The sequence below is a fragment of the Dipteris shenzhenensis genome, chromosome 11, assembly GCF_047967505.1.
Source record: "Dipteris shenzhenensis isolate YYH24624 ecotype China chromosome 11, Dip_SZ_1.0, whole genome shotgun sequence".
NCBI lineage: Eukaryota > Viridiplantae > Streptophyta > Polypodiopsida > Gleicheniales > Dipteridaceae > Dipteris > Dipteris shenzhenensis.
In genome coordinates, this window is record NC_141606.1 from 43,254,417 (window position 1) to 43,278,329 (window position 23,913).

General features: G+C 41.9%; 1 protein-coding gene and 1 pseudogene across 1 annotated transcript; both read right to left on the reverse strand.

Moving 5' to 3' along the window:
* Nucleotides 1-247: 247 nt before the first annotated feature.
* LOC147897040 (small heat shock protein, chloroplastic-like) lies at nucleotides 248-1,592 on the reverse strand. The gene is made up of 3 exons (XM_087382055.1): nucleotides 1,434-1,592; nucleotides 1,115-1,324; nucleotides 248-1,007 (listed from the first exon to the last, which is right to left on the reverse strand). The coding sequence occupies exons 2-3, from the start codon at nucleotides 1,305-1,307 to the stop codon at nucleotides 577-579; spliced, it is 624 nt and encodes a 207-aa protein (XP_087238181.1). The 5' UTR covers nucleotides 1,308-1,324; nucleotides 1,434-1,592; the 3' UTR covers nucleotides 248-576.
* A 519-nt stretch (nucleotides 1,593-2,111) lies between these two features.
* On the reverse strand, nucleotides 2,112-2,993 carry LOC147897041 (uncharacterized; annotated as a pseudogene).
* Nucleotides 2,994-23,913: the final 20,920 nt, after the last annotated feature.

Here is a 23,913-nt window from a genome sequence, read left to right on the forward strand (position 1 = left end):
CGATAAGAGATTGAGAGCCCATTTCTACCCACCACAAAACTGTCTTTTCCCTACAACTTAAAATACTCGATAATAATGCAGAACATACCCTCTACTATCCAACACAAAACACCCTGTCATTGACAACGTACCCTCTACTATCCAACACAGAACCCTGTCTTTACCCTACAGCTTAGGGTACTCATCATATACCACAACGACAAAGTCACAAAATACCCCATTCACTCTTCCCCACGGCAGCAAGGCAAATTGCAAAACTTTTGTATAACGTCGTCCATTGAAAACGTTGATTACATGGAACTCATCTTACAAACTTGTCCTCCCAACTTCCCAAATTTTAAAATTCAAATAACACTGAGCATAGGAAATCACGAGTCCTCAACTCTAATTACAGCCTCCATTGAGAAAACTATTTACGAGGTTTCCAGCTTCCAAAATTGACCTTCCACATCCAAAGCTTTAAAATTCAGAAAACATTGAAGATGGAAAAGCATGTCTACTCAAATCTTGTTTATGTTTGAGGATATGTACCGCAGTTTCCGTAACGCAGCCTAAACAATCCATTTTGAACAACCCTCAGTCAATTTGCACTTCCACTTTTTGCTTTGGCTCGACCTTTTTGGGTGCCTCAACTCGCAAAACCCCGTTCTTTAGCTCGGCTTTGATTCCAGCTGGCTGTACGTGGTCAGGAAGCTTAATTCTAATGTTGTACGAGCCGTAGCTCCTTGAAGACCAGTCGTCTTCTTCATTATCTGCTTTGCGCTCCCCTTTTATCATTAGATCGCCATCCTCGACAGCGATCTTCACTTCCTCCTTGCTTAGGCCAGGCATATCCATCCGCAACTTGAAACACTTCTCGTCTTCCATGACATCCCACGGTGTGCGGTTGGAGCTACGAAGGACTTGGGAAGCAGAGACTGGCGACAGGACCGAGTGGTCAAACATCCGGTCCATAGTGTCCATCATTTGCAAGAGTGACGTCCCGGAACTCAAAGGGGAAAACAGGTCTGCAGATGCAAACAAACTGACCATTAGGATAGAAGAGACGAAGGACGAGAACTCACGAAAGGCAGCAAACAAGAAAGCCAAGGCATGAAACAAAGTATGGACTCACCGGAGAAGAGGCCAGAGGGCCTGCCTCGAGCTGGAGCGGAGCGGGTGGTTGTCTTGCGTTCGACATTTAACTGTTCATCCTGGGGGACCTTAGCGGCAGCAGTGGAAAAAGCAGGAGCAGATTGCTTCACTTGGTGGGGAAAACCAACACGCGGAAGCGAGGCAAATCGCCGGGCAACGAAGCGGGAAGCCATTCGCAAGAACGAAGAGACTGCGGAAGAACAAAGGAGGGGGAGTTAGCGAGCAAAACCAGACATTGGAAACATCGAAATGCTTGGCAAAAATAAAGGGGAAGAGGGATGGCGAGCAGAAGAGCTCACGTTGAGCGAAATTCGATGAAACCGGGAACAAAAAGGCAGAGGACAAGCAAGCGGGGGATGCAGATGAAGAAGAAGAAGAAGACGAAGACGAAGATGCAAATGCAGCGAGTGAGAAAGCAGAGCTAGTTCTTGAATTATTCCTAAAAGTAGCAGAAGGTTTAGGGTTTAAGAAGAAAATAGAACTCCTTTAGGTTCTTCTCGAACCTTCTTCCTAGAACCGTCTTGGAACATCCTAGAACTCTCCCCAATCGATTAATTACTCTGTGTGTTCTCACGAAATGTCGAATTAACCTGAGATAACAAACAAGGATAAACTTAATAAATAAGGATTAAGTTAATTAAGTCGTTAATTTTTCATTAACCATCCAATAACGTACATCCAGTATCGCCGAGCGATCAGATAAGTATTACATCCATTGCAATTGACATTTGCGTTGCAAAGTTGCTATACAAGCTTTGAAGGCAGGTTTTCCCATACAAAAAACAAATGAAAGACAAAAGTCACGCGATATGTATTCCCATCCTTGACTTTCAGACCAACGGCAGATAATCTGGAACACGAGGTGCATCCAAGACACCCTTGATGTGTTTCTCTACTCTAGGCTGAGGTGTTGGAGAGTCACCAAAAAAAAAAAAGCTACTCACATCACTTGTAGTCAAAGCATTGGGTGACATAATTTACTTCCACATCGATTGTGCTCTGCTCGCATCCATTCCTTTTCCTTGGTAAGGTATTACCCAAGAAGCTGACGGGTAATACTGGCCCAAACACAACATCTTCAGGAGACATTTGTTGAGAGGCATTCCCAACCTGCAACTTAAACTTCCAATACATAAAACAACGATCAATAAGATTGGCAATGGTTAAACACACACGATTTTGTATTTCATCAGCGCCATAGCGTATATACAACTCCATCCCACATTTCATATCCTACCAACTAACATTCTTATGCACACTTTTAAAGTGTGGCTCCCCATAATCTTTGAGGCAGTAGCCCAACATGCCACGAAACGTATGCATGTTGCGCTACCTCAAAGCACGACACATGATAATACCACCTTTAGGCCTTTCAACATCCCAGTCGAGATATTTCAATATCAGCTTGTTAACTGCCGGGATACTCTTAGCAGAAATTTGAATAACTATTTGAAAATGCAAATGAGACAAGGCACCCCCCCTTTCCACTATACAAAACCCATACATACGCGCCTCCCGCAGAAACTTTTCCATGTTAGTAATCAGATGCACATCCATATCACTTCCTCCTACTCCGATAGTGACACTTAGTTCGAAGACCTTGTTAGCCTCTGTTCCTATCTTGCCAATAGACTTCGGCCTCCCATGCCTCCTCTTAACCCTACAAAACAATCACGACCATCAGTACATGCATGCATATCGCTCGTGCTCCTTCTATTACCTTAACAGTATACTTACACCTCCTTTGTATCACCCACGCCAGTGCATGCGTCCACCCTGCACTCTCCATTGCCAGCATCTTCACGTCCTCCATTCGCTTCAACGAGGAGACCACGCCTGGCAAGAGCTTTGGCTTTCATCCTCAACACACACCGCCATTGCCAACACAACCAATTTAACACTCCATGAAGGAACGCTCCTAAACAGGACATCATCGCTCACAAAAGACGTGCGAAGTGGAGCATTTACAATGCCCTTGGATCTTTCCAGAACTACACGTGGCTGCGAGACACGTGGCATCTCATGCACTCTGTCCTTTTAGCCCCTCTCCCCCACCACTCTCCCCCCAGCCAACCAACAAATTAATTGAATTTGGATTTTCCTATTGATGGGGGTACCTATTCTCCTCTTTTAGCTTTTTCACCTTACAATTTCATCTTAAAGGGCCCACAACATTGGAAAAATGGCCATTTCAATTAATCAAAGTGAGCGCGATGCCCGATTAACCTAAGCTTTGTGAAAGAATTAATGGAAGCAATTAACTTAAGCGACTCAGCAAAAATGAGGCGTTGAAATCTATAGAGGTCGAGAAGGTTCGACGTGGATAAGTCTAGAATGCCCCCTTGCACCGCCATCTCTCCCTTACATCTCCCTTTTCACTCTCTGCTCCCTCTAGGCTGGCTTCCCCTCGTCGCACCCTCTCTCTCTCTCTCTCTCTCTCTCTCTCTCTCTCTCTCTCTCTCTCCCTCCCTCCCTCCCTCCCTCCCTCCCTCCCTCCCTCTCTCTCTCTCTCTCTCTCTCTCTCTCTCTCTCTCTCTCTCTCTCTCTCTCCCTCCGTCCCTCCCTCCCTCCCTGCCTCCCTCCCTCCCTCCCTCCCTCCCTCTCTCTCTCTCTCTCTCTCTCTCTCTCTCTCTCTCTCTCTCTCCACAAAGCTCGAGAAATTTTGATTTCCATTCTCCTGATCACGATACCAAATCACAATCACCAAGATCGATTTCCGCTTTCTGCCTTTGCTTGTTGTGCTTTATGCATCTGGAGTGAATGTCAAGGCTAAAAGGATCCACTGAAGTTGGTGTCACCATTAGCATTCACTCTTGCGAAGATTTAGGATTAGCGAATGACGGTTGCATTTCATCGCACAAGAACACCTCCATGGCTACAGCATACAGATACGGAGTGCAAATACATACAATTTTTGTACCTAAATTTTTTGCGTAAAATTAACTTAAATTTGCAATTGATTCAATGTGAAAATGATGTCTAGTTTGGTAGTTAAGAATTTTTGAATCTGGAGGAGCCATTAGCTCTTTCTTTTTTTGTTTTTTTTTAAAATAAACATGCTAGCCTTTATTAAGTAAACTTGTTGAAATTAAAAAAATTGGCCGACTAAAGTGGGCACCCAAGCTTGTGCACGGCCTATGCTGCATGGAGCTGAACAAAAGACCATCATAGACAAAAAGCCTCAGACTAGACTAGTACACCAAGTAGTTGCCACATCATGGAGTCCTACTTCCCAACCATGACGCCAGCATCAAATAGGGCACCCTTAGCCATGTGTACTATCATAGAATCCTTATACCCTGCCGCTGCATTGCTTGAAAATGAACATTGATTCCTCACTAACCAAATGGCATTTAGAACCATTCCGCAAATATACAACCAACACGCTTTTAGCATGGAAGTGAAGCCATAGACACTCCCTAGCAACACTTGACTCTTACCTTGTTCCACATGCTTCTTGTGACGTGACAACGCTAGAAGATATGATTGAGAACTTCAACCCCACTACCACACAAAGGATAGAGATGACTGACAGCCATATGCATGGCCAACCTTGCACGAACCAGCAACCATTGATGAAGCAATTTCCACATTAGGATATTGGCTTTAGCAGCCCTGTAACACTTCTAGATATCACGCAATCTAGCCTTCCACCACATTGGGGAGTGAGGCAGTCCCCATTTCCTATGAAGGACCACCGAGCCTGCCACATTCTGTGTTAACCCCTTATATACTATCCTCACAGACAAATTTTCAGTTTGGATTCACAACAGCACCACTGTGCATCCCAGCCTCAAAGCAATTCGTCGACCAAATATCAAGAATTTGATCCTAATCAAAGTTTCCTCTCTCACATTTAGCACGTAAACTTAGCAATAATGTCCTCCAGAAGAAGCCAGTCTCCTTTCCTAGGATCCCTGATTTGCAAATAAGCTAAGCTATTTTGGAAGGTTGCTATAGCACTTCTTTTGAAGATTCACTTCTCTGTTTGCCCTTATGAGGAAGGGCTGAGAGTGCTCTCAATGGAAGCAAGAACGGAAGAAGGAGAGAGAGAGACAGAGAGCCACACAAGTTTGGTGGGTGCATAACCACCCTAATCTTCTTTTTCATTCATTTATATATGTGTTTGAGTATTGTACATAACCGGGGTAAAGGCACAGTGACCTTTAACCCCCACAACCTCCCACTTAAAGGACAATGTGCCTTTAAGGGAGAACAACCTGTGAGCATACTATCCAATGCCCATCAATACACGATAATACTCAAACTGCTGACTAGGTAGACTCTTCGTCAGCATATCTGCAGGGTTATCATCTGTATGAACCTTGACAAGCTCTATGCGCTTGTCCTCAAGTACCTCCCTGATGAAATGGTACCTGACCTCAATGTGTTTGGTCTTTGCATGAAAGACCGGATTCCGTGCTAGCTGAATAGCACTCATGGAATCACTATGCAATGTCGATACACCTGTATGAATCCCCAAATCTCCCACTAGCCGATCAAGCCATATAGCCTCCTTGCAACCCTCTGTGGCTGCAACATACTCAGCCTCTGTGGTAGACAAAGCAATGCACTTTTGTGCGCGAGACATCCACGACACTGCACCACCTGCAAAGGTGAACACATAACCAGAAGTGGATCTCCTACTATCCACATGCCCTGCATAGTCTGAATCTGTGTACCTAAGTACACGCATGTCTCCTTTACCAAAGCAGATGCACATCTCCTTGGTACCCTTCATGTACCTCATGATGCACTTAACTGCCTCCCAATGCCTCTTTCCTGGATTAGCCATATACCGGCTAACAACTCCCACTGCAAATGCAATGTCTGGTCTAGTAGCTATCATAGCATACATAAGACTCCCAACCGCTGATGCATAAGGAACCTTGGCCATCATGGCCCTTTCCTCATCTGATTTGGGACTATCTGTATGACTCAGTTTCACATATGGAGGCAATGGAGTACTCACTGCCTTCCCCCCCTCCATATTGAAACGCTGTAATACTTTTGTAACATACTCTTTTTGTGAAAGCCAAAGGAGTTTCCTACTCCGATCACACGTGATGCGCATACCAAGAATATGACCTACAAGTCCCAAATCCTTCATATCAAAGGCCTCATGCAACTTGGCCTTTAATGCATCTAGCTCATAAGTATTCTTGCTAGCCAATAGCATATCATCCACATATAGTGCCAAGATTATCAGGCTATTATCCTTAGCCCTTTTAGTGTAGAGGCAGTGATCAATTTCACTCCTCCTAAAACCCTGCGACCGAATGAAAGCATCAAACTTCTGATACCATTCTCTAGGCGCTTGCTTAAGACCATAGAGACTCTTCTTTAGCTTGCAAACTAAATGCTCTTTGCCCTTTTCTTCAAAGCCTTCCTTCTGCACCATGTAAATTTCCTCATGCAAATCCCCATGCAAGAAAGCTGTCTTGACATCCATCTGCATAAGCTCCATATCCTCTGATGCCACTAGTCCAAGCATGCATCTAAGTGTGGTCATCTTCACAACCGGAGAGAATATCTCATCAAAGTCCACACCCTTCTCTTGCTTGAACCCTTTAGCAACCAAACGGGCCTTGTACCTAGGCACATCATCACCTGTGACTTTCATTTTGTAGACCCATTTACATGGCAATGCTTTCTTTCCATGTGGCAAAGAAACCAAGTCCCAAGTCTTATTCTTCATAAGTGAACTCATCTCTGATTGCATATAGCGTACTCCCACTTGCGTTGATCCTCACGCATCATAGCCTCTCTATAGCAAGAAGGCTCCCCGCAATCAATAAGCATCACATAGTCTACCCCTGGAGCAAACCTATCAGGCGGTCTAGACACTCTAGATGATCTTCTCAAGGGCATTTCAGCTTGCTGTCCCACTTGCATATCAGCCACATTTGGCTCATCATTTCCACCAATAGATGATCCATCATCTACCCTTGATTGTATACCTGTGGGAGTACTTGCTGGTACCATTTCTTGCACATTTGGTGCATGGACAGCTTGTTGTCTATCAACATAGGCAGGTGCATTCACATCCTGGAAAGTGATTCTCCTCATTTCCACATCCCTCATGGGTGCCTTATGCATCTTCTTCTCATTGAAGACCACATCATGGCTGCATATGATCTTCTTTGCTTCTAGATCCCAGAGATGATAGCCCATCTCTCCACTTTCACCATAACCTAGAAAGATGCATTTCGTAGACTTAGGATCTAGCTTCTTTCGAAGCTCTTTTGGCACATGTGCATATGCCTCACACCCAAATATACGCAAATGAGAGTAAGAGGGCTTCTTTCCACTCCATGCCTCTTCAGGAATACCACCATCCAAACTCTTACTAGGTGATCTATTGAATCACATGCATTGCAGTCTTCATTGCCTCAGCCCAAAAACCACCAGAAAGACTTGCATTGGAAAGCATGCATTGCAACCTTTCTTGAATGGTACGGTTCATCTTTTCTGCAACTGGATTTTGCTTTGGAGTACGAGGGGATGTGAGCTCCCTCTTAATCCCACGTGTATCACAGAAATGCTGAAAGTCATGAGAGAGATACTCTCCACCATTATCAGTCCGTAGGCATTTAAGCGTTCTACCTGACTGATTCTCAACCAAGGCCAGCCATTTCTGAAATACCTGGAACACATCACTCTTCCGAGCTATAGCATAAGCCCACACTTTCCTAGTTGCATCATCAATGAATGTCACATAGTATTCAGCCCCGCCTAATGACCGTGTAGGCATGGGACCACATACATCTGAATGCACCAAATCAAGCATTTCAAACTCTTTCTTTCCCCTTCTTTTATGGGCTGATTTAGTTTGCTTCCCATAGAGACAATGCTCACAAAATTCAAAATCAGAGAAACTCAAATGCGGTACATAACCCAAACGGCATAAGAGTTTCATTCCATTCTGGCTCATGTGCCCCAACCTGCAATGCCACAAAGAAGTGCTTGGCTGCTCGGTTATTGCAACAACATGATCAAAGACCCCTGATACATGTAAGGGATACAAAGTCCCACACTTGGCACCCCTGGCCAAAAGCATAGAGCCCTTTTGAATTTTCCAACTTTGAAAGCCAAAAGTGGTATGAAAACCAGCATCATCTAGCTGACCCACTGAAATAAGACTCTTGGTCAGCTTAGGCACATGTCTCACATGTTTCAAAACAAATGCAGACCCATTTGCAAAAGAAAACTTTATGTCACCTGCTCCCACTATGTCACATGCATAGTCATTTCCAAGATGCACACAACCTGTCTTTCCACTGTCATAAGTGGAGAACCATTCCCTATGGGGAGTAACATGGAATGAAGCACCAGAATCTAAAATCCAATCCTGGGAATATGCATCATCTGAAGTGGTAAGCAACTCTGCAGATAAACTAGACATAAAGAGAACATCATTGTCACTATCATGTGTGACTGCATTGATCTCCTCGATCTTCACTTTTCCTTTGTCCTCCCTTGGACTCTCTTCCTTTTGATTTGCACCCCAATTTGCATTCTTTTTCTTATCCTTTTGCTCTCTTTTCAGCTTGTAGCAATCCTTTTTCATATGGCCCTTCTTGCCACAATGGTAACACTCAATGTTCCGTGCCCTGGATTTGCTACGAGACTTCCCTCTTTCTTGGGACTTCCCCCTAAACTGTGATCTGCCCCTTTGCACATTTAAGGCTACATCCTGCTTGTTGCCATCCATAGACTTCCGTCTAATCTCCTCGGCCAACAAGCTACCCACAACATCATCAAATTTCAGTACTCCACCAGGTGCAAAGTTACTGACAGCTGTACGGAAGGTATCCCATGAGGATGGCAATGAACATAAGAGAAATATTGCCTTAGTCTCCGCATCAAAATTCACTTTCTGAGCCTGAAGTTGGCTGAAAATAATATTGGATTCATTCAAGTGAGAAGCAATGGAGACCCCTTCCTTCATCTGCAACTCAAACAACCTCTTCATGAGGTAAACTTTATTAGAGGCAGTTTCCTTCTCATAAGTGGCACACATTTTCTTCCACAAATCTTCTGTAGTCTGCTCATTTACTACTGTGAAATAAACTGACTCTGCAAGAGAAAGTCTAATAGTAGACTTTGCTAATGCATCCAACTCATTCCAATCATCCTCAGACATATTTGCAGGCTTAGCTTCAATCCCTACCAAGGGTTTAATCTGCTTCTTTTGAATAAGCACATCCCTTATTTGTTCTTTCCACAAAGAAAAGTTTGTCCCATCAAACTTTTTAATGCTGAAAAACTCCTTTTCAGACATGGAAGAGGATGCCATGATGCAAATAAAGCAAAATCCCAAATGCTAGTGCCTCAAGAGAGAATCACACCAAATACCAGGTGCACCCAAATGTGTATGCCACAATAGAGTGAAATATCACCAAAACTCAAAGCTCAAAGCATCTGACTCATGTGCATATACTATGCATCCATATGAGCAAATCTGGCCCAAAAGAAAATGCCAATAAGTGCCAAATGACTCAAGCATAAACACTGTCCACTAGCATATGCATCAATAATGTCTCATCCAAGAGAGCATAGCACTATCAGTGCATCACCTGCAATGTTTCAAAGCTGTCCCTCAGCATAAAATAGCATCCATGTGCAAAGCATCCATTAAAAAAAATAGCATCCCACAAGGCAATTTGGGCCTATCAGCACATCCAACAAGGACCGCAATGCATCCAAATGGCCTATAAATCATCCACTGCAACCCAATGCATACCACGAATGAGCGCACACTGACTGCAACCAGAGTGATCTGCATAAGGTATGCTCAAGAAATCATAGTCTCACAGTAATGAGCACTACTGAAAATAGAACCTGAGATGCCTCAAAACATGGGCGCCATTGCATAATCGGACTCAGCAAGAAAATCTGCAAATATCTCTCTTCTACCAGAACTCCAAAATCCCAACCGATGAGTGAGAAATGGGAGTCAACACTTATCCACTGCCATGTGGCATAAATCTAAGGTTTCAAAACCTTAGAATGAAAAATGCATAACAGAGAGACAAAATCGAATACACAGAGATCTATAACTCTGAAAATCCTCCACCAAATCGCGCAAGAACTGATAGGTAGGGGTTTTTGGGCGTCCGGAATGCAATGGGACAAACGGTTTTGGAAACTGTGGTCTCAATCACTGGGTCCAACACACGGACTGAAAAAAGTTTTTGGAAACAGAGCTATTTGTAAACTCCACCGGAGTGTGAATGATGAGCAACATAGCAGTTTTAGGACCTCCCGAGTCCACCGGAACTGACAGATCTACAAATGGTTGCTCCAAACTTGAGTTCCAACACCCGGGCAAAAAACGCAGGAACTGACACAGTGAGTCAAAAATCCACTGAAATGATCCCAGATTCAAGAATGAAGGTGTTTCCAAGCTCCTGAAGTAATGTGGACACCAAAAGCAAGCAATAGTTGCCTCTACAAGTCAATACGGAGTCTCTGTCATCGCACGGAACAAGAAAAAGCTCAAAAAACGACTTTTTCTTTGAAAGCTCTTTTAAACAGGCTCTCAAAACCACTTCACAAAGCCAAAGTGACTTTTCCAAAGGTTCCTCCAAGGTCTCTGCACACTCGGATGCAAGTAAAGTCACCCACAAAGCTTCCCACAAAGCTTCTCCTTCCTCCCACAGACCTGCTGAGCTTCCAAGCATTCACGCACGCTCAGCTAGATCACCCGGGCTCTGATACCAGTTGAGAGTGCTCTCAACGGAAGCAAGAACAGAAGAAGGAGAGAGGGAGACAGAGAGCCACACAAGTTTGGTGGGTGCAGAACCACCCTAATCTTCTTTTTCATTCATTTATATATGTGTTTGAGTATTGTACATAACTGGGGTAAAGGCACAGTGACCTTTAACCCCCACAAGGGCCACACCCCCTTTGCAGGGTGTTAAAACCTTCAAATTTAAGCACTAATGCCAAGTTCCTATCACCAACCACCAATTGCATCTCCCATCCCCCCAAATTGAAAATTTAACCTAAGCTTTTCCCCTCCAAAATTGATCCCCTCCTCCCCTACTCAAAGTCATCCCTCACCTGCTTTCATATCTCTTCCTAGACCACCCGGTCTATAATTTTAATCCCATCCATGTGCTAAGGGCCTACGTCTTTGTTAAAGCCTAATCTCTAGTTTGAAGTAACACATTCACCATGCAAGGCAAAACTGATGATCATGGTGATGATAATTATGGAAATGATGGAGAGCTTTTCCCAGTCTAAGCTCTCTGAGCTCAACACTAGTTAAAAACTATGTGAAGCTAAAATTTTGCTTCTCAAAAGTTACTTGAGGATTGCCATAAAACCCAATGTTGTAAAGAATGGCACAGTTACAATTTTCTAATTTTACTTGATTTTAAAAATTTGGAGGTCACAAAATGTCCAAATTTTAAAATTGGCCTAGCCAACCTCAAGATGCCTCTAAATCCACCATTGGGCAAAAATTTGTCCCTAATGTTTTCCTTAATGAATGTAAAATTTGAACCCACCACCAATTGTATGCTTAAAAAACGGTATGGTCTTACAGAAGTACCACAATGGGAAATTTTACATGAAAGAGAAGGGAAATGTAAGCAATGCATTAAAATCAGAGGAATGTTGTGTTTCAAAAAATGCATGCATTAGCTATTGTACAAGCCCCTTCAAACCATATCGAAGGTGTATAGTTTCATATAGTCTAGCTTTCATATGGGAGTTTAGGTCTCCTACACATAATAAGGGACGATTGATGGAGTGTTATTGCACACTTAATAAAAGTCATGGGATCAGTTGACATTCTCAATGCTAAATGATCAAATAAATTTCTAACTTGACAGCGAATTCATGCAAGAGAGCATTGGATTTCTTAATGATGATGATGATCAAAATAATTTTCAAATGGTTGGATTTGAGAATGACCCATGCAAGAGAGCATTCAGTGTTCACAATGTAATGATCAAAATAATTTTCAAATTGTAGGACTTGGCAATGAACCTATGTAAGAACTTAAGATAGAAGTCTCAACTTGGACACCTAACATGTACATGAACTAAGCATTAAGGCTTTCTGCTCCCTAGACTACTTTATTGAAAAGTTTGAATAGAGTCTCACTCATTTATTAAGGGTAAAATCCTAATGTCGTGTATATAGTCTATACACAGATTGTTAATAGAGTGCACGGCAAAGTGGTATAGAGTAAGCTTGAAAAATATGGAGAGAGGAGAGGAGAATAATGGAGATGAGGAGAGAGGGAATAGCTAGAGAGCACACCACAAATGACTAACTATACACTACTATTCCTTGAAAATGATGAAAATATATACACCCCTTTAGGGCTAGAGTAAGGGTTTCCAACCCTTTCCTTTTTAGCACTCTTTTGGGTTAGTGCTATGCACATATCAAACATATGATGTTGAGATGGATCCTCAATACCTTCCCTCATGATCAACATCATGAAGTAGGCTTCCCTCAAGATGATGATTCTGGGGAATCGAAGAAGGACTAAGCATTCCATTCCATCCCACCCCTTTAATGGGAATGTCCTTCCTCTACATCAACCCAAGAGCTTGTTGGTGTTTCTGAAAAAGCTCTTTCCCAAGTGGTTTGGTAAAGATGTCTACAACATTATTGGCACAATGTTTCAAAGTGATGTTGCCAAGTAACACTCTTTCTTAGATGAAGTGCTTTCTGACATCAATGTGCTTTGTCTTGGAGTGATATACTAGATTGGCAAAATTCCTTTGTCTATGCAGGATGGGAAAAAGAAATACTTGTCTGATGTATTTCATGTCCCGAACATCACCAAGAACCTAGTTTCTGTTGGTTAGATGGTTGAGCAGGGCTTGCAGGTCAGATTTAATCCTCATGGATGCTTTGTTGAGGATATGAAAAATAATGGTCGCTTGATAGCAAAAGGAAAGAAGAAGGGCAGGATGTTTACGTTGGATGCAGACATGCCTAAATTGAGTGCAGCAATGTTTGCACATGGGACCGGTGTAGTTGCAGATATTGATATCTGGCACAAACGCATTGGTCATGTTAATATACAGCGACTTAAATCAATGCAAGCCCAAAATATTGTTGCAGGATTGCCTAAATTCAAGGTTGCAAAAATGCACAAGGTTTGTGAAGCCTGTCAATTTGGGAAACAGGCAAGGAAACCTTTTCCTAGGCATGTTCAAGAGAGTAAAAAGCCATTGGAATTAATCCACTCTGATGTGTGGACTACTAAAGCTGCATCTATTGGTGGCTGTCACTATTTTGTCACATTTATTGATGACTTCAGCAGAAAACTTTGGGTGTATTTTATGAAAAAGAAAAGTGAAGTGTTTGGGCACTTCAAAGCTTTCAAAGCTATGGTTGAAAAAGAAACAGGCCTGCAAATAAAATGCCTAAGGTCAGATGGAGGGGGAGAGTACCTCTCAAATGAGTTTGCAAGGTTCTTGCAGGAGCATGGTATAAAGCAGCAATATTCATGCAGTCATACCCCACAGCAAAATGGAATTGCAGAAAGGAAAAACAGGCATATTGGAGAGGTATCTCGGGCTATGCTAAATGAAAAAGATCTACCAGATTATTATTGGGCTGAAGCAGTTGCTACAGTAGTTTATATAATGAACAGGACTCCCACTACAGCAATACATGGCATGACGCCAGAGGAGATGTATACTGGTAGGAAACCAGATATTTCTCATTTGAAAATTTTTTGTTGCATTGCCTATGTCCATGTGCCAGATGAGTTGAGGTCCAAGTTGGATCCAAAAGCTGAGAAGTGTGTCTTTATTGGTTATTCTCTGTAGCAGAAAGGGTATAGATGCTATAACCCTTCTACTTGTAAGTTTACAGTGAGCAGAGATGTTGTTTTTGATGAGATGAGCAGCTGGTATAAACCAGTAAATGTGATGATTGATGTAGATGCACAAAATGGTAATGCTGCATAAAATTCACAGCAGCAATCACAAAATATTAGTGGACCTGCAATGTCGTCTAGCAGTGGTTCACATACTTTGCCATGGACAGGTAGATTGAGATCAGGAGAATCTCCTCAAAGCAATGCAGATAGTGGTACGCAAGTATCACGAAAAGGAAAAGAGAAGGTAGATCAGCCCATGTTTGATGTGAATGCAGGTCACTCTTATGTGGATGGTGAATCCAGTGGCTCAGAACAGAGCATTGATGATGAGTTGGGTATTCCTTCTATTGTTACACCTGGAGTAAGGAAGACCAGGGATGTTTTGAGAGCACCTGGAAGTGAGCCTATTTTGCGAAGGTCTACCAGGGTTAGGTATCCTGTGGATAGGCTAAAATATGATGGATTTACAGCCATTCACTATGCCTATATGGTCAAAGTGATACAGGAACCAGAACCCACTTCTTTTGAGCAAGCCATGGGAAATGAAAAATGGGAGAAAGCCATGGATGAAGAAATGGATGCCTTGGATGTTAATGCTACATGGGAATTGGTGCCTTTGCCTAAAGACAAGAATGCAATTGGCTGTAAGTGGGTTTATAAGATCAAGCACAATGCAGATGGTTCTGTGAATAGATACAAGGCAAGATTAGTTGTCAAGGGGTATGCACAGACATATGGCATTGATTATGAAGAAACTTTCAGCCCGGTTGCAAGGATGGCAACCGTAAGAGCAGCCATTGCTATGGCTGCATCAAAGGGATGGTCTTTACATCAGATGGATGTAAAGAATGCCTTCTTGCATGGTGATTTGCAAGAAGAGGTCTTTATGGAGCAGCCAGCAGGTTATGTTCATGCTATTCATCCTGAGTTTGTTTGCAGGTTGAAGAAAGCCTTGTATGGTTTGAAGCAAGTACCTAGAGCATGGTCTGACAAGATAGGACAGTATCTTGTCACTATTGGCTTTCAGATTTCCAAGGTAGATTTCTCACTCTATATGGGAAAAATAGAGAAAGGGATTATGCTACTAGTCATTTATGTTGATGATTTGATCATCACAGGTGATAGTGATGAAGATATCCTTCATGTGAAAATGCGATTGAGGCAGAAGTTTGAGATGAAGGATTTGGGAGAGCTGCGTTATTTCTAGGGCATTGAGGTGATTAGATCACCAAGTGGGATACAGCTCTTGCAGAGGCAGTATGGACTGTGGACATGCTGTCCAAATATGCGATGATAGGCTGTAAGCCTATTTCAGTTCCTTTGGAGCAGAATGTGAAGCTGAGCGCAGATGCAGGTGAGCTTCTAGAAGATCCTACTATGTACAGACGCATAGTAGGAAGTTTGATTTACATGACTATTACCAGGCCGGATTTGAGCTATGCTGTTGGGTTGGTAAGTCAGTTTATGCAGGCTCCAAGGAAACTGCATTTGGATGCGGCTAGACGCATACTCAGGTATGTGAAGTCCACATTGCAGTATGGACTATTTTATGAGGCTGGGGTTCAGATACAGTTACATGGATACACTGATGCTGATTGGGCTGGTAGTATTTCTGATAGACGATCTACCAGTGGGTATGTGTTCTCTTTTGGGAGTGCTGCAGTCACTTGGAGCAGCAAGAAACAGCCTATAGTTGCCTTGTCGAGCACAGAGGCTGAGTACAGGGGTGCAGCAATGGCTGCATGTGAGGTAGCTTGGTTGCATAAGCTACTCTATGATATGCATCAGTCTACAGATGGGTCGGTTGTCATTTATTGTGACAACATGAGCAGTATACACTTGGCAAAGAACCCAGTCTTTCATGCTAGAACAAAGCACATTGAGGTGCATTATCACTATGTGCGAGAGAAGGTTTTACTAGGTCTTATTGATCTAGTTTATGTCAGCACAGAGGATCAGGTAGCTGACATATTCACGAAGGCATTGGGCACAGAGAAGCTGCGCAAGTTCAGAGACCTGCTTGGTGTGTAGGAATTGCGATTGAGCTCGAGGGGGAGTGTTGAGATATCGAGCTCCACTCGCGATATGCCAGGGTGGCCGTTGTGTACTTACGTCACCGACTTGTTAGCTGGAGATGCGGTTGGTACACCGCCCACGAATAATAGCTGGATGACAGCTATCCTTATCTACACTAGTTTGTGGCTCAGTTAGTATGCCACCTTAGTTAGTTGAGTTTGGTTTGAGACCCACATATAGGGTTCTTCTATTTCTTTGTACTAGAGTTCTTTTGGCTTTCACAACTAAGAAGAGGAAAAACTGTTTTCAGCCTCCACCTTTGTGTGTATTCCCCCATTGCGATTGTGAGAAAGCCTCAAGTGAGACTCCTTCCCTCTCTCCCACTATCTTCACAATTTCTACTGGCTAATGAAGTTGTTGTCTAAGTCTCTCCAGAACTCAATTCCAAGACAATATCTACAGATAAGTTTTGTGTCCTTAATGAAGCTATCATTTCTTCCTATCACAATCAGATCATCTACATATAAAAGTGCAATGGTAATGTCTTCCCCTTGAACTTTGTAGTAGAGAGTATGATTTGCATTGGATTTCATGTATCCTAGATTAACAAAATACTTGTCGGTTCTCCTATACCAACTTTTGGGTGCTTTAATCCGTATGTCTTCTAACATCCATGGCTAACTATTTATGTTGAGCTCCGCGAAAAAAATTAGCTTTCAACTTCCACGGTTTTATAAATCGGTTAACAGTGAGGAAGGAAAATCAATGAAATGTATGTTGCTCATATGTATGATGTATAACATTTTAAAATTTAGATAACAGTGAGGATGGAAAATCAATGAAACACATGTTGCCCATATGTATGTGGGATAAATCTAGGCGATGAGAGATTGAGATTTGTTGGCCAAAACAACTGCGAGCCCATTTCTACTATCCACCACAAAACCCATCTTTTCCCTACAGCTTAGAATACTCGATCATAATGCACAACGTACCCTCTACTATCCAACACAAAACCCTCTGTCTTTACCCTATAGCTTAGGGTACTCAATCATATTGCACAACAACAAAGTCACAAAAAAACCCATTCAGTATTGAGGATCAGAAATCACGTGTCCTCAACTCTAATTACATCTATTTATGAGTTGTCCAACCTCCAAAATTGTCCTTCCACATCCAAAGTTTTGAAATTCAGAAAACATTGAAGATGGAAAACCATGTCTACTCAATTCTTGTTTATGTTTGTAGTTCCCCTTACCTTCTTTCCTTCACCAAGACTTCCCCCTCTCTTGCCCCCTCCATTCCATCTCTCTGCCCCTTCCCTCCCTTTTCCTTCTTTCCCTCTCTTCCCCCTCCATCAAGATGCGTTTGTAACTAATGAAAGGCGTTTACTGGCACCATTATAAAGTCCTTTGAGATTATATCATTGTTGCTTTTTGAAACTCTGAAAGGTGTTTATTGGCACCGTTATTTACTCTTGGAGATTTTAGAGTTCCAAAACTCTAAAAGGTGTTTATTTTAACACCATTATTAAGTCTTGGAGATTTTAGAGGACTCTCATAGTAAATTAATCTCATGCATGGACCTTAGCTCTGTGTGTGTGTGTGTGTGTGTGTGTGTGTGTAACACACACACACACACACACACACACACACAAGAATCCTGATTTAAAAGTGACGAGTTATATCAATTTGCATCAAAGGATCACAAGCATCTCTTGATTTTCAACCATCGTCGGATCATCACATGCATCTAAGGATGCAAAATGGCAAGGCTTTGGTGGGCACAATACCATGTGGCATCATCTAAGACCAAGGGTATGCCATTCTATGGCATGTGATCAGTACCACATCTCCATTGTTGGATGGATATCTTAGTTCGAGGGAGTGCAAATCATGCCATCTCCTAGGTATCAGATCTCAAGGAGATCAAGGGAACATCCCTCTATCCATGTTTGATTGACATGTATACAATGCATCTTCTTTACAAAGACATTGGTGCTACAACAAATGATGAGACACTTAGGGGAGAGAGAGAGAGAGAGAGAGAGAGAGAGGGGGGGGGGAGGGAGGGAGGGAGGGAGAGAGACAGAGGGGGGGGGAGGGGAGGGGACGGGGAGAGGGAGAGGGAGAGGAGAGCATTATTTTTTTAACTTTTTTTTAATGCAACCCCTTGCATTGCCACAGGGAAGGAAAGAAGGGAAGGGGAAGAGAGAGAGAGAGAGAGAGAGAGAGAGAGAGAGAGAGAGAGAGAGAGAGAGAGAGAGAGAGAGGAGGGGGGAAGAAAGGGTAGGGTAGCTCTCACACTACCACGGCAGCAAGAAATTTGAAAAAGGAAGAGAGAGAGAGAGAGAGAGAGAGAGAGAGAGAGAGAGGGGGGGGGGGGGGAGGGAGGGGGGGAAGGGGGGGAAGAGGCCCAAGGAAGGGAAAGGGGGAGAGAAAAGGCAACGAGAGGTCTCTTGCACTACCGCATCAGCAAGAATTTTAACACAAAAAAAGGAAAGGAGGATGGGAGAGGGAAGGGGGAGGAGAGAGATGATTTTTTGAAAATAAATTTAAAAATATAAGAGGAGAGGGAAGGCATGGGTGATGGGGGGAGGGGAGGGGATCGCACTGCTGGAGTAGCAAAAAATAAAATAAAATTGCCACTGGTAGTGCAATGAGGGTGGGGAGGCATGGGAGATTCAAACTTTTCCTTCTCCCCCCCCCCCCCCCCTCTCTCTCTCTCTCTCTCTCTCTCTCTCTCTCTCTCTCTCTCCCCCTCTGCCTTTTCCCCTCGCCCCCCTAGTATGGGAGATGAATGAGGCAAAGTGTATAGGCTTATGCATCCATTCATTTCCTTTAGCTTGATTTTTACAATGGGTTGCATCTTGACGCCAACTCCATCATTAAGTATAGGATAACTTTAGTATCGAGCCATGTGAACCCCATGTTGATCCCATGTTCACACCATTAAGACAATAGCCTTACTGAATGTTGAACAAGTTGATGTGTCTACATGGAAGACCAAGATGCAATCACCAAGTAGCTATGACATACGATTGAAGAGTTTTGCGATAACTTGGCCTTGGAGATCTTCTAGTTGTATTGTCCCAATACCAAAGACTCCAATAAGCCTATATGGCCCATTCTAACCAATTTCAAAATTCATTTTGATGGCATCTAGCTCGACATTTATAGAATAGAATAAGCATTCCTTTTTTTCGATGCTTGGATATAATGCGCCTATCATGCCAAGCTTTTCTCTAGCTTTAAATGACCTATTGAGACCAAGCTTCCTTGAGCCAAAGTTCATCCAACTTAGCAAGTTGGTGTGGCCTTTTTTGTGTAGCTTCTTGCTCACCAAGATGATGTTCAAAAACCCTTAAACTTGGAACCGAAATTTCTAATGGTACTACTGCTTCCAAACCAAAAGGCATGTGGAAAGGTGTAAGATTAATTGTTTCCTATAATTATATTGTTACCCTCCAAATAGAGTGCATTTTACGCTTTCAATTCCAATTGTCTTTTCTTGTTCTTAGGCATTTATTATGGGAACAAGTACTACATTGACTCATTTATATTATGTGTTAGAGAATTCAATGGAAAACAAATGCTGACAGCTTGGCATCTACTCCATGGTTTATATTTGAGGAGATGACCATGACAAGAAGGTTGCTCTAGCATGATATTTTCCTAGCATTTGAATAATCTTGAAATCAAACTCGAGTAGAAAAAACATCTATATAACCAAGAATCCATAATAAGTAACCATTTTATTTGATAAAGTGCAATAATGCTTGTTGATACACATAGAAAATGAATTGATTCCCAAGCATATAGTGTTAGAATTTTTGCACACCGTATGCCCTACCAAGTGCTTCTTGTTCAGTACTATTGTAGTTACATTCAGCCAGTGTCATCAGTCTACTTGCATAATAAACTGGGTAATCAAGCATGCCTTCTCATTGAGCCAAGATAATCTCAATGGCATAGCAACATACATCAACATGAACATGAAAGATGACATCCCAACTTGTTGTTGTAATATAGGCATTTCCATTGTCCATTTCTTAGGTTCATGAAATGCTTGTGCCAATTCGTTAGTCCACTAGAACTTGATATCCTTCTTGGTCACTTCATACAAGGGCCCTGCAATCTTGGTGAAATCTTTGATGAATCTTTCAACACCGAGTCATAAAAAACAACAACAAAATCATGCAAACGACAACTCAACTCCATTTTTGGAAAAAATCCCCAAAAATGTGCATTTTGTCAAAATTAGAGGGATGAAATATACACTTCATGTCAAACATTTTAAAAAACTAGTACTTTTGGGGAAAAAGAATGCATAAAATATTACTTACATTTTACTCTAGAACAAAAAAAAATCTAGTATTATCAATTGAAAAAAGTGTTCTCTTCTTTAATTTGAAAAACATGACAAATTACAAAGAAGAAGAAACTCCTTCATTCAACTAAGAGAGTCATTAGAGCTTTTGCTTTAAAATACCAATTGTTTTTCATGCAAGTGCCCGTATATTTTTAACTCAAATCCATATACACCTGTCTGGATCTCCTGGTCTCATGATCTCTGGCATAGTCATTATCACAGTATCCATGCAATCTTGGATGACTTCCCCTGTATTCTATCCCAAATTGTCTTGTACCTTTGATGTATCTCAAGACTCTTTTGGCTGCATTCCAGTGAGACTGTTTTGGTTTTGCCATAAACTATGCTAGTGAACTTCCTGCATAACAAATATTTGGCCGTGTGATAGTTAGATATATAAGAGATCCGATGAGCTACCTGTAGTACGTATCATTGACTATAGTATGTATCTTTAGTAAGTTTCAAAGTCTGTTCCATGGGAGTGGCTGCAATCTTGCAATCTGGCATATGAAACTTCTTCAAGAGACTGTCAACATACTTGAGCTGACTCATAAAGTGCTATTTGAATCTCTCCAGAACTCAATTCCAAAACAATAGCATTCTTCCTTTTAGCTCTTGCATTCTACTAAGGAGTATCTACACAAGTGAATTGTCTTCAAATGATGTGACTTCTGCAAAAGTTCATGAATGCTAAAGACATATATTCACCTCCTCTGTCTGATCTCATGACTTTGATCTTTCTGCATGTTTGGTTTTCTACCATGGCTTTGAATTCTTGAAATCTGGAAAACACTTTAGATTTCTCTTTCAGAAAGCAGACCCAACAATATATGTTATAGTTGTCGATGAAAGTCAAGTCGTAAAGTGAACCATTGATGATGCGGGTCTGGGCATAACCTATACATCTGTATGAATCAAATCAAGAATACCTCTTGCTCGAGAGGTTCTTCTGCCGAAGTTGGTTTGCTTTTGTTTACCAAAGCAGCATGCTTCGCAAACTTTTCCAAGAAACTGTAGCTTTTGCCATATTCTAATTCTTAAGATCTAACAAGCTCTTGAGATTGACATGACCATATCTCTTGTGCCATTTTGCAGATAGTGGCATTTGTTGTGGTTGAGCTGACATGGCATGCTTATCTGGTACTGTAGCTAGCATTCTGCACAAGTGTCCTTCCTTGACACCTTTTCCTACTAGTTGAAATCTTCTAGATTTGTCTCTAATAGTGCATTCATCTCCGTTGAAGATGACTTGATAGTTGTGTTTCGTCATTTTACCTACGAACAAGAGGTTCTTATTGAGCTTCGGAACGTAGATTACATCTTTCACCAATCCTTTCGTACCAGTAAAATTGTTCATAGGGATAATGCATGTCCCTTGAACTGGATTCGGTGTATTATCTACTATGTAGATGACATTCTTTTGACCTTCTAATGGTTTCAAGTCTGTGAACCATTCTTGATGATTTGTCATGTGAGATGATGCACCGTTGTCGATGTACCAAGGATCTTGTTCTACTTAGTTGAGTTGATAACTGAAATCCTATTTTGGATTGCAATCAATGTCTAGATACATTGTATTAGTCTTCTGCATTTCCTTGTTTGCAAGAAACATATTCCCATGTCCATTTGCAAAATGATTGTGATGACTAGAATGTCCACCATGATGATTTCCTCTTCCTCAGAAATTCCCTCAATTGCTATTGGATTGACCATCTTGGTCATACTGCTTCTTGTGGCAATCTCTTTCATAGTGTCCAAACTTATGACAATAGTTGCACTGGATGTTTGACACATTGGTGGATGCATTTGGAATCTTCCTCGATTGGAATGATTTCCTCTTTCCTGATGCTGATGTTGTTGAGGATGATTATGACTTTGCTGATGATTTTGTTTTGCTGATGATGACCAATTCTCTGGAATGATCTACTTCTACCTCTGCCTCTACCTTTGCCTCTACTTCTATCTAAAGTTGTGAATGTCTGATCATTAGAATGACCTTTGCGTGCATGAATGTATTACATCCCGAGTTCTTCACCAAGTAAGACTAACTGGAGTTCTTCCAGTGTCAAAATTTGCCATTGAATGGCAATACTCTAGATTAGGTTCTCGTATCTCTCTCCTAGTCATTTAGGATGACTTGAACCATTTCTGCTGGATTCATGGTCTCTCCTACTGCTACGAGTTGATTGTTGTAGTCTTTGATCTTGAGTACGTAAGCATGACTAGTTTCGCTGCTATTGTGAAAACTCTGGTTGATTTGGTTTCTCTGTATGAGAATCCTATAAGTGTTCTTGGACTCGTAGAGAGCTGTGAACGTATCCCATGCTTCTTTGGATGTCTTGACTGTGCTGCGTTGTCCTAGCATGACATCTTGCACATTCTTCTTAATCAAATGATATGCATACTTATCTTTCTTATCCCATTCTGCCTATGCTCGGGCAATGGCAAGATTTGCTACTAGTGCAAAAACTGAGCTAGAGATCCCAATGTAGATCCCACTATTAGTGTTGTGACAATAGGTGGAGTAGAGCTACTGCTGGCTAGATTGTCCAATGGTCTAGGTGTAGATCCATCGATATACTCCCATTTGTCTTGAAGTATAAGAATGGTCTCCATTCGGTATTTCCTGCAAGAAATGTACTCAAAGTGTCATGAAAAAATCACTGTCTGAATCAACTGCAAAAAAACATTGACTGTGGCAAGTGAAATCAGAGATATTGGTGAAGGTAGAACTGCAATATATATAATCCGATTTGAATTACAAGGCTTGTGGCAAATGATGATGGGAATAGCCAAGAGGCTTTACAAGGCTAAAATGATGTACACAATGCCGTGAAATAGCCAAATAGGCTTTATAATGATGGCATGTGTGTGTAATCAAATCATGTGCTATCAGCCCACTGATCAATCAACAATGTCTTTGAATACTCTGAAGTCTGCTCACTAAACTAATGAACATCAGGTTTTAGGTAATGTGATGATGTGAAACCGTATGTGAGCATATGGACTGACGTCGCATAGGTACTAGAGTCAAGAATTTCGAGCATGGCTTAGATTGGCAATTTGGAGAAATTCAAAGCGTCTCCTCTATGGTGATCTAGTCTACTTTGATCTAGATCTATACCAACCATTGATCGGATGAAAGAACAATAAATAATTTCTTTTCTTTTGTTCTTTTTATGTGCTGGGTTAGCAGATGCATCGATTTAGAGGTTGATGTGCATGTAGGAGGTGGATTTGTTGATGAATGACGAGGCTCAAAAGTGAGTTATACTTGCATCGAAACATGCACGTGGTGTAATGAGCATGTACAGCATAAAAAATCGATCGTTTCACCTTTTTGTAGCACCCTCAAATTCCTCCTGGATCAAGAGATATGGCTTGATCTAGGTGGAGGGGCAAAAAAGAGTGAAAATGCACAATGATGATGTGGCAAGTGGAGTCACATGCAGTGATGATGTGGCACTATGCTTAGCAAGAAGGGTGGCAGTGGAGCACTATGGTGATGTGGCAATCAAGTGCACATGAAGTGC

What these genes read in the sequence shown, in the direction of transcription:
- LOC147897040 (XM_087382055.1), bottom strand. Translation starts at nt 1,307, where the DNA reads ATGGCTTCCCGCTTCGTTGCCCGGCGATTTGCCTCGCTTCCGCGTGTT. An exon ending in GCCCTCTGGCCTCTTCTCCG is followed by an intron (nt 1,008 to 1,114) that starts GTGAGTCCATAC and finishes TTGCATCTGCAG; the next exon opens with ACCTGTTTTCCCCTTTGAGT.